The sequence below is a fragment of the Chenopodium album genome, chromosome 25, assembly GCF_948465745.1.
Source record: "Chenopodium album chromosome 25, dcCheAlbu1.1, whole genome shotgun sequence".
In the NCBI taxonomy this organism is placed as follows: domain Eukaryota; kingdom Viridiplantae; phylum Streptophyta; class Magnoliopsida; order Caryophyllales; family Amaranthaceae; genus Chenopodium; species Chenopodium album.
The window spans coordinates 31,627,869-31,639,614 of NC_137858.1; the positions used below are offsets into that span (position 1 = coordinate 31,627,869).

Consider the following 11,746-nt stretch of genomic DNA (forward strand, 5'->3'; position numbering starts at 1 on the left):
GAGTATGGCCCAAGCCACAGTGCTAACATACCACAATGTTGCTAGCATAACAACACCAAATAAAATGTATTTTAACGTGGTTTTATGTCAGGTCATGCTGTGTTATACACCTAGTTGTGCTTCTCCAAAAAATTCATGGCATAAACCCAACCAACTATTCTGTAGTACCATGCCTACCTCCTTGCCCTACAATTTTTTTTTTTTTTTTTTTTTTTTTTTTTTTTTTTTTTTATCCCACATACATGCGAACTACGAAGGAATATTTTAACAAATTTGACTGACCCCCTAACTTTACGTGGGTCGAACTGTTGCACTTAAAAAAAAAGTTGGGGCTAGGGAGTAAGGAGTTTACAAATTGTAAGAATATAATAAAGATTGTTGAAATAACTCAGATAACAAAGAACAAGAGTTAAGAGCCGACCAGACGAAGTCTATTGGGGAAGAAACATCATACTATAAATTACAGGACAATCCATCGGATATAAAATTGTTAAATTGCATGCACATACAGATTTGATTTACCTATATTTCAAGTACTCTATAATATCCTAGTTTCATTCTGCATGTTCAGCCAAACTCTGGCCTTTCATCAAGAGCTGGAATGTGTATCAATACCAACAAGGAAACAAATATCTGCAAGAACAATAAACATCACTATGACAAATCACTTTACACCAAGAAACGTAATTTTCATACGGAACTGAAGAATGTTGACATAAATTGATTCTCTAGAAAGAACTAGGTACACACCATTAATTCATATGGAAAAGTTATAAGATTACACCAGGAAACAAATAAAGACTAGTTAATATAAACCCACCATCTCTATTTATATACAGACTAAACAAATTTTGGGGAAGGAGTTAAAAAAAAATTAAGAAATGTGCCACTACAGAAGACTTTTGAATGAAGTTTTAACATATACAAATATAGCCAAGCTGGATGGGCAAATCAAATTTGTGTAGTGTGTACACACTTAAACACATCTGGCTTCAAGGTCATAGTTAATCCAGCTCAAGATACCTTATAATAAGAGACATTAAAAGAATCCCCTTACTTGTCGATGTTTAATGAAAAATATAGACAACTGAAAAAAAAGGAAGCTTCCTTCTATTCCCCTTTTACCTTAGAACTAGTTATTTCTATTACGCTTGTAACTTCCCACAGTTTTGATATGATAGTTATGCACTTATGCGTTTATGGTGGAAAGCAATGGGCCCTGAAAGTGAGCAGCAAATTGGTAGTATGAACACTATGACAGCAATATTGACTTAGTTATGGAGGCCAGTAGGGAAAGGTAAATATGGAGAGGAAGAGAGATTGAAACAGATAGGAGAGTCAAATTGTTTGTAGGAACAACATTTACAGGATTTTGACATTGCTCCTTTTCCCTTCTATATGTTGTAATGTCTAATGTCCTTATTAATATAGATATATTCCAAATATCACTCATATTACTTCAAGTGAACAAGTGGCTGAAATATGTCATGCGAAATAAGGTCCATAAATTAAACAATTATATAATTTGTAAGTTTGCATCAAATTATAGTCTTTTGTAAAATAGGCAATGTTAAGTCATGAGGTTTAAAAACTAGAAAATTGTGAAATATTGTAAGTTTGCATCAAATTTATACTCTCTTTTAAAAGTAGGTTAGCACCACAGAGAATGTTAATTCATGTATAATGTGACAACATATCACTGCCAGGGTAAAGGGTTTCACGCAGTAGAATTTTGACAAAGGTCATGTATAATATGGGCACCGTATCATTGTCAGGTAAGCCGTTCTAAGTTGAGTTTTGGCGGCAGCACAGCAAGTTCTTTAATTTGATTTGTTCATAAGTATTTTTTCAAAAGAATTGAGTACAGAGTAATAAAAACCATGATCCCAAGATTCCCAACCGAACATTGCAATTACATAGTAAACAATCAATTGAAATAATAGTTAGCCATCTGGGTTAGCACACCCCTACTTCATCCCTATCAAGAACTCCCTGTCCTCCAAACAAAAACCAGCCACAATCACCCCCTCTTTTGTCTCCCTGCAAATTCCCCTTGCTATCATCGGCTCATCGCCCATCAGTCCTTTGCAAAGATGAATTTAATTCTCCTCCATCACCACCACACAACACCTATCTGTGTCTCTAATACCCTATCCTGACCTCCGGCACAACTGACTATATCCAACCATTAAATTCTTGTACGGGAATCAGTTACAAAAATAACAAAAGTTAGTGGTGACAATGGGTTATGGAGGTGGCAAGCACTGGTCCATTGGTTTAGTCCCAGGCACAGCATGATGGCCTACGGCTGCTCCTGGGTTATAGAAGTGGTCAATGTTTAAAAAGGGTCAAGGCGCACCAAGGCATTTCAGTGCGCCTAAGGCGCCTAGGTGTACCTCATTGACGTAAAGCGCATATAATAAACAATTAAAAAAATTCTGAATAAATCTTTGAGCGCCTTAAGCTGCGCCTCATCACAATCGCCTCGACTAGACCACAAAAGGCGCATGACCCCTAACACCTTGCCCCTTTTAAGCACTGAAGTGGTGACGGGACAACTTTGGATAGTTACCCATGCATAAGACTTAGACTAGGAAAATCAAATTACTTAGAGGATTAATCATTAGGAAAAATACACTTTAATAATCCCAAGTATGAACGATTTATTTCTAATAATCCCAACTAAGGTTTATCTTTTAATAATCCCAACTATTGGATTAGTTTGCCTCCAACAATCACGGATGACAGGTTACCTGATAAGTAGGTTAGGTTTTTCTATTTTTATTTTTAATAACATGTGTCACATTTCTATTGGTCTTGAAAAAAAGAAAAAAAGAAAAAATGAAACCCTCTTCCCAGCCACCCTCCTCACCGGGAACCGCCACATTCCAGCCCCCCTTTCCCCTCCCCTCCCCCGATTTCAGTCCTCTAACTTCTTCTTCCCCCGATTCCGGCCGCATTCCCTTCCCCCACCCTCGATTCCGGCCCCATTCATCGAGTCAAGGTTGACCGTGCTACTAGCAATGGCATCAATCACCCAGAAATGAGATCTCCGACTCAGGTGCTCAAGAAGACCAGATCTGAACCACTCAAGGAGTAGCTCAACCAATGAGACACAATTGACCAAGATTAATTCTGAGAATTGGGATTGTATCACCAACTCCAACTCTCCCAATCAAAGCCCCACAAACAATGTAGTAGCTCATTCATCCAACATGGACCCCAAATTGACCCTTTGTGATTCAAATCAATATGACATGCTGTATAATTATGTCTACGATTCCTATTATACCCAAGATCAGGATGTAACTGCCTTTGTAAATACTTATGGTACAGAGAAGGTGAAGAATGAAGATGGAGGTGGAGGTGGTTCAAGTAAGTCCCAAAAAAAAAAGACAATCAATACTAGTAGGGATCAGGTTATTTTCGGTGGGATGGAAGGGGAAGGGGAAGGTTCCCGGCGAGGTGGCGGTGGATTTTGGCTGGGCTAGGGGGAGGGGTGGCAGGTAGGGAGGAGAGGGTTTTTTTTGTTTTTTTTTTTTTTTTTTTGTAATTTTTCATTTTTTTAATTTTTAAGTTTTTAAATTTAAAAAAAAAAATAACCACTCACGTAATGCCACATGTCAAAGCAACCTGTTACATTAGGTTGATGACCGGTTGGGACTACTGGTGGCAAACTGACCTAATAATTAGGATTATCTTAAAATAAACCTTAATTGGGATTATTAGAAGTAAATCGCTCAAAGTTGGGATTATTAAAGTGTATTTTTCCTAATCATTAAACCAATTGGGATTAACCATTGAGCAAAGGGGCGTGAAATTGAAAAAAAAAAAAAAAAGACAATCATGAAGGAAAGGACTCAAGGAGTAAGTAGTGACCATTCACAATCCCTTTCTTGAATACCCCTACTCATGTGTACCCAAGATAGAAAAATATGCAAAGGACTTTAATAACATTTGATTGGGCAATAAACCACAAATATAGCACCAAAATATAAGATGGAAAGTGAAAGCAAAAATTGAATACTGCCAAGAAAAGAAACTTACCATTACAATCATGAAATCATTGCAGTCTATAACCCTATTGCATCCTTTAGGATCCTAGTTATTTACTCTTTGTTTCTTTGATTTCTTCAAGACATGATAATCATAAGATATAGCACCTCCATCAGTTGTTCCAGTACTAAAATCCTTTAATACTTCTCTCCGCTTCCGGGAACTGTAAGACAAGCTACAATTTTAAATATGCACTAGAAAAATGTGTGAACAAATATTGCCCACCCCAGAGGCCCAGAGTAAAAGGTTTCAGAGTAATTTGAGCCAAATTACCTATTAGCTAAGGATGATTGCCACTGAATGTTTCCGGTGCTCGATGGAATTAAGGACCCAGATATGTGCAGTATTTCCTCATCGAAGCTGTGTTAACATAGATACAATGTCAGAAATTTGAATGTAACAAACAGAGAATCTAGATACTGCACTATCCACTATATAATAAAAAGCCACCAAAGAAAAGCAAAGATAACCAAAAATAATCCATTCAAAAGCTTGATTAACAAACAACCTTCACAACACAAGCATTTTATTGCTCATCCTGAGTCAGCAAGATCTAGAAGACTAGGACATCCATAGAAAATTTCAGGGTATCTATATAAATCAGTGCTCACAAGCAAGAAAATTAAAATTACACAATTAGATTTCAATGGTGTGATATGGGTGTGCTGACACCATGCAAAATAACCATGAGATGGATTTAAAAATTGGGCGCATGTGTCACTATATATTTAGATAGTCATGACTCATGAAGCCCCTTATTGTACCATTATACACATCAAATTTCATCTTCATGCAACCTCTAATACATTATGAAAACCATATCAAATTAGTATGAGATAAAGTTTTTGGTTAGGAAAAGGTTGAGTTTGACACAATAGAGGTAAAAAATAGAAGTTCGTAGACATTTCATTCGTAATATTTAATTGAAATGTTTATTCCACGTGAAACCATCTAAAAAGATCCCTTCATAATAAAAAAATAAAAATAAAATAAAAAATAAAAAATAAAAATAAAATAAAAAAATAAAAAATAAAAAAACCCAACTAAAAACATTAGATAAGAAAGCTCAATTGTACATAGCTGTGGGATAGACGGATAGTTATAGTGGCTTCTTCATTCATTCCTTTTTTCCTTGGGGAGTTGGCAGTGCAATGTAAGATAATTAGCTTGACAACAAGAGTAATTTAGGTAGCTTAGCAGTTAACTAACTTTTCCATCACATAACTGCATCACTTACTGTATAAAATATTCATCTACCAAGACACAAAAACTAATACCTATATCACAATGTTAAAGTATAGATTTATAAACAAGTAGGCCTTTTATTATAAGTTGATCTTTTGAGTGACTGAAAGGTTAATGTTTCTCACCTCTTGACTAAAAAGCGTATCATGGTTCCAACTTTAATTACATGCCGCTTGTGTGATGTGCTTCGGAACATTTCTTCCCCACCTTTCTACAGCAAAACACACTAAATAGTAAGTTGAAACAAAAATAATGTAAGTTTTATGAATTCAGAAGAAAATTAAAAGAAAATACAACAACAAATAGTTACATACAATTTTATATCTAAATTCATCACGAATGTCATCTACTGTTATAATGGCAGCTGAAAATCCGAGAACAACAACATGTATGGACTCCTGCCCGACCTTCACAACTTTACCTTCTGGAAGATACAAAAACAAAGTATGCTATGTCAATTGACTGAAATAATAAAGAAATAAAATCATGTTCGAAGTACTATCAAAAAGATTAAATCAAGATCGTTATTTCTATTTAAATAAGGGGCCGTTTGGTTAGGGGTATTCATCAAAGGGAATGGGAATCAACTTCTTTTGTTCCCTTTGTTGGTGTTTGTTAGGCCTTTTTTGAGTTTTTTCCCATTCCCTTTACCCTCTTCATTCTCCAAAATCCTTCCAAGTTGATTCCCTACCCCCCCTCCCAAAGATATTTCAATTCTCATTCCCTAGCCACCGATACACCACCACCTTCCTACCTACCCATGCCTCCGGAAAAACTGCACCATCGCACCACCGCCTCACCCGCCACCTTCGCCGCACTTCTCCCACCCATCGCTACCCTCCTTCTCCCCCCCCCCCCCCAAAAAAAAAAAAAAAGGCAAACCCTCCCCCATAACCCTTCACCACCACCGCGAAAACCTAAAAAAGTGCACCATCTTCCCATAAAACGGTCGGCCGGCCCTTCCCCACCCCCGAAACAGGCGATGGGTGGGGAAGGTGTGGCGAAGGGTGGGGAGCAGCGGCTGGGTGGTGGGGTGGCTGGGTGGTGGCTGGAGTAGGTGGAAAAGTGGAAAAAAATTTAGGGCGGTGTGGTGGTTGGGTGGTCGGAGAAGGTGGTTGTTTCCCTTTGTGTTTCAAAACAAACAACTTACTAAATTTTAGGGATTTTCATTCCATTCTCTTTCTTTCCCTTTGTTCATTCCATTCCGTTTACCCCATGTAAACCAAACGGCCCCTAAGAGTTTTTCATCTCCAAAGAAATACAAACTAAATGCGAACGTAACTTATAGATCTTTATGGAGTAGGATTTTGAATACATGGATTTATACACTACTCTGTATACTGCTGCAAAGGATGTATGCTTCAAAAGTCCAGAAACATCTAATTAGCACACCAATTACTTGAATAGATGAAGTTGAAGGCAACGGCATACCTAGATATGTATCTGGCTTTGGAGCGAAAAGTAGAAGATTAGCCATCAGTCTAACACCGACATAAGGAAAGAGCCCAGATAGAATTTTTCCATGTCTACTTGGAACATCAGCAATCTCATGTGCCAACAATACACCATCATAAATTTCGCTGAACCTGACAACAATAGCATATAAAGAATATGAGATCATGAGTATAGTACACGAGCATGACTCCAAACAATCAGGCTAATGAGTGCAAATCATCAATTACACCCACCCAACCAGTAATATACAGGACGTGCATCAGATAGCTAATGATCTATCAATTTACACACATAAATACTTTAATCATATGCTTAATAGTTTCTGCAACACAATCACTTCCATCCTGAATAGATGAATTCAAAACTGAACCCGACTCGCCAACATAATCGAAACATGTACTACATGAGTTCATTTTATATCCTCAAGGGATATAGCAAAAAAAATGGCATGGTTTCAATGATATACTTACTAAACAGTTTCCACAACACGATCCCTTCCATCCTGAACAATGTTCACAAAAAATGAACCCGACTCACAAACACAATCAAAACACAATAAAATGAGTTTTTATATCAACAAGAGAAACATGTGTAGTAGCAAAATGGCATGGCTATGATAAACTTGTAGCCTAATGAATAATTTTCTCCTGCACTGATTGTCGGATTTTGAGTTGAAAGATGTTTACTTGTTGATGGAGATCAAGCTGTTAACAATTAGCAAGACTAGTTTACTAGATGTTGAACTCTAAACTCTGCTTGTTTCTGTGGCTTGACAAAGTATTGGAGTATTTGCCTATACAGCATCTTAAATAATTATATCCTCCTGAGTTCTGACATTATTCATCAACACGTACAGCAAGCAAACGATACTAGTTTTATGGCTAAGGTGATAGGAGTGGTAAAGCAGTAGTTACGCAGAAAAAAGATTGTCCAGCTCACATGAGCTCATACACTTACTATTGGAGTTCAACCAGGCCACTATTCACTTTGTTAGTACTCGTAAAAAATAGGCTTTGAGATGTTTATTTTCTTGTGATGAATACGTGGTCCCAATTTTGTGTCTTCCTTTCATTATCCCAAACAATTTCTTATATCCAAAATTTAAAAATGTGAGTGGCAGCAGTTTTGGATCTAGATGTAGCAGAATCTGTTCCGCATTGTATCTTCATACTATATGGTTTTTGATGCCACAATATTCATAATTTCATATGGTAGTCAGCATTCCTAAAATAGTCAGGCATGTTTAGTTGTTTACCAAGAGACATTGCACACAAGAATAACTTTGAAGTGTTTACTAGTCAATACGAATGGTCTCTAACCACTTCCCCCCACCTCAAATCTGTATAAAGTAAGCGCCATTAAACATCGTACAAGCAACGCTAGAGTTCCCAACTGATCTGCTTATAAAATTAATCTAATATAATTTACCAGATTCGCCTGGAGAACTGTAACATGGATTGATTGAGACAGTATAGCTCCATCAAAACAATGAATAACTGCTAAATCATGGGTCAATTCCTAAATTTTCCAAAGCAAGAAATTGACACCACTAACTTATTATTCCCTAAAATTTCAGCTACATTATCACTAACAATACAATTCAAACAACAATTAAAAATTCCCTCATACAAAAATGAATCAAAGAGGTTAATAAATTGAAAACATCATCAATTATGAAGATAACCCATACAAATTGAAATCAACAAACTGAAAATTAAGATCAAAACGATAACCAATTAGTACCAAAAATTTAAATAAAAAATAAATAAATAAAAATTAAAAAAAAAAAAAAAAAATATGAACCAAAGTCAACTAATCAAATTTTCGATATGAAATACTAAATACATACTATATGGTTTTCAAATCAACACTAATCAAACCCAGAAATGCTAAACATGTGACAAACACATTAAAGTAAATAAAAAAAATAAAATCTTCTTTGTTAATATCAAAACCCTAATTAAGAAATTAACATATAATTAATACCCAAATCAGCAATTGAAATAAAATTCAATAGATAGAAAGTGGAATTACCTGAATAGGAGAGAGCTAAGCTCCCGATTAACAGCTTCATTGACGTCTTTAGTTTGGGAAGGGTGAAGATAAACAGTCAAATTAGCCTTCGCAACATGCAATGCTTCCATAATCACTTCAAAATTGATGAAAATAGGGAAGAATTTGAAGAACAAGAGGAATTTTGTATGCTTTGTTCGACCACCATTAAAGGGAAAACCTAGTTCTTAAACCCTACGAATTGTTCTAAATTCTAAAACCCTTTTTTATTTTAATTTTTTGGAATAAGTGTAAATGTTGTTGAAGGCCCGTTACAAACTTACAGAAGTAGTTCATGTGTCAAAAAATCAACCAGGCCCATTTACTTTCTAATCTTTAGTCTGTTTGCAAATTTTTAGCTACACAGTAATGCAGCTAAGCTAGCTACAAGTCTGCAAGTTGCAACAGCCTCAATAGACCCATTGTAGTCTGTGTTTGTAAGGTAATAGTCCAACCCTAAGACCCTAAATGCATCGCTTTGACAAAACTCTTGTTTTTTTGTTTTTTTGACATGAACAAAACTCTTTATATATCAGAAGGATTTTTTTTTCTTATTTTAAGATTTTTAAATTGACAAAAAAAATTATTAAATAAGCAAATAACAATACCCTAAGGTGCACTTTGCACCTAAGTCTCCGGCACCAAAACAAATCATTGCGAGTTAGGGGCCAGGTAGGACAATATCTACTAGTGGACTTGTGTCACAACAAGCAATACTCAAAAATGCTATCGTGGATGCCTCCTAGAAAGATGATCTTAGAGGGTTGTACGGCTTGTACCCGCACCACGCCTAGGTCAATTTTTTATTTAATTCTTTTTCGTGGAATATTGCATGTATAGGCAGTGGTACATACCGCCAGAAATAGGAAATGATACACGCTATAAACTTTGGCTTTATCATGTTAATAGTCAAACTAAAAAACACAAACTATTAGGTGCGGCAAATGTTTGTGCGGCGATCGAAACGATGAAGCGATATAATTGCGATGCACCTCACTCCTTCTCTTCCCTTCTCTTTCTCACTCCTCTACTCTCCTCCTTTTTAATCTACTCCATTACCAAATCCTCCAATTTCTCTCTCCTCACTCTTCCTACATTGCTTCGATTTTGATTTCTTCGGCAACAACTGTTAGTTCCGAAGAATCAGTACCGGTGTTGGTGTCGAAGACAAGGTTCCGAAGTAGCTGCAAAAGCATCACCAATATCTCTGAAAATTCATCATTATTTGAACGAATTTGACCTCAATTAATGGTGAATTTTTAAAGAATTGATTTATTTTAGAATTTTTTTGTAAGATATGTGACTGATTTCGGTTTTTTTAAATGGGTTAGTGGTTGAATGGTTGAACCGTTGGCAATATGAGAAATTGATGGATAATTATGGAGGTGAAATTACAAATGATACTATGATTATTTGGCTATATGACATGGTTAATTGTATAGATGATATCATTCATTGTCTAACTGATATCATCTATAAGTTGGAATCCTCAATAGCTGGATGTGATATCATGTATATTAGCAAATAAAGGAACATATAAGTCAACTGATGTTTGATATCATCCAACATTAGGAATATATAAGACATTAATAAAATCATATCGGTCAACAAAACGAACATATCAGCCAATAAAAGATACATATTTGCTAACAAATGAAACATATCAGCCAGCAAATTAAGCATATCAGGCAACAAAAGGATAAAATAAAAAACAAAAGCAACAAATAAGCCAATAAAATAAACATATCAGTCAACAAAATTAAACATATAAGCTTACAAAATAAACATATTAGCCAATAAAGATATCAGCCCACAAAATAAAACATACTTCCTCCGTTTTTTAATATTTGCAACACTTCCCTAAAATGGAAATGTCACAATACTTGCAACACACAATAAATGGAAAGTTTTTTGGGGAAAAGTTGTAGTATTACATCATGTAAACCCCACCTTTCTTAAATAGCATGAAAAAGTGTGTGTTAAAAAAAACGGAAAAAGTATAAGCCAACAAAGTAAACATATCAGCCAACAAAATAAACATATCACCCAACTAAAGAAACATATCATCAGCCAATATAGATGTTTGGTTAGTAAGGGCCTGTTCACATTTACTTTATTTCAGTTCAGTTCAGCTCTAATCAGTTCAGTTAAGTCAGCTCCAATTAGTTCAATTCTGATAAACACGAGCCTGGGCCGCACCCGCAAACTAAGAGAGATAGTCCTCTTCAAAAGATCAAAGGAGGTTCCATCCCAAAACCATATGGCAATAGGAGGAGTAGCTCCTTAGCCTTATAAAGTTTTTAACTCTCTCTTCTTCAACCAATGTGGACACTTACATGTGGTGACACTTGGGAGGTCTATTCTTCAACACCCCCCCCCCCTTACATGTAAGGTCCCTTTTAACTTTTGTCTCATGTGATTTTTCGGGCTAGAGTGCTTCTTCACTCCCCCTCACATGGAACACCTCTTGACCTAGTAAACTCTAGCCATTTAAGGTCCCATATCGTTGCCTAGCTCTGATACCATGTCAAATTAACTCAAGATTTTATTCTCAACCGTGTACATATATAGAGTACAATATATTCCTAACTAGCTTAGGCTTATGAATAATATCAAATAATATATTAACATAAAGATAACTTAGAGATCTTAACAATATTTCCTAAATATTATCTTTACATAAATATAATATTATCTCAACATCCCGCCTCAAGATGGAGCACGGAGATCTTTAATGCCTATCTTGCTAAGAATAAACTCAAACCGTGCTTTTCCCAACCCCTTCGTGAAGATATCTGCTAACTGCAACTTTGTAGACACATATGACGGACATATGAGACCCTCTTGAATCGCATCTCTAATAAAATGACAATCAACTTCCATATGCTTGGTTCGCTCATGAAAAACTGGATTATTAGCAATATGTAGAGCTGAGTGA

The 11,746-nt window shown here is 35.8% G+C and overlaps 1 protein-coding gene across 1 annotated transcript; it reads right to left on the reverse strand.

The window, feature by feature from the left end:
* Positions 1-355: 355 nt before the first annotated feature.
* LOC145615392 (DNA-directed RNA polymerase I subunit rpa43-like) lies at positions 356-8,994 on the reverse strand. Its single transcript, XM_081670467.1, has 7 exons — positions 8,791-8,994; positions 6,733-6,887; positions 5,616-5,725; positions 5,427-5,512; positions 4,330-4,416; positions 4,048-4,219; positions 356-633 (listed from the first exon to the last, which is right to left on the reverse strand). The coding sequence occupies exons 1-6, from the start codon at positions 8,898-8,900 to the stop codon at positions 4,102-4,104; spliced, it is 666 nt and encodes a 221-aa protein (XP_081526593.1). The 5' UTR covers positions 8,901-8,994; the 3' UTR covers positions 356-633; positions 4,048-4,101.
* Between the last annotated feature and the right edge of the window lie 2,752 nt (positions 8,995-11,746).

Coding starts and splice junctions, on each gene's coding strand:
- LOC145615392 (XM_081670467.1), bottom strand. CDS start 8,900: ATGGAAGCATTGCATGTTGCGAAGGCTAATTTGACTGTTTATCTTCAC. Junction 6,888..8,790: donor CTTAGCTCTCTCCTATTCAG/GTAATTCCACTT, acceptor TATTGTTGTCAG/GTTCAGCGAAATTTATGATG. Junction 5,726..6,732: donor AAAGCCAGATACATATCTAG/GTATGCCGTTGC, acceptor TGTATCTTCCAG/AAGGTAAAGTTGTGAAGGTC.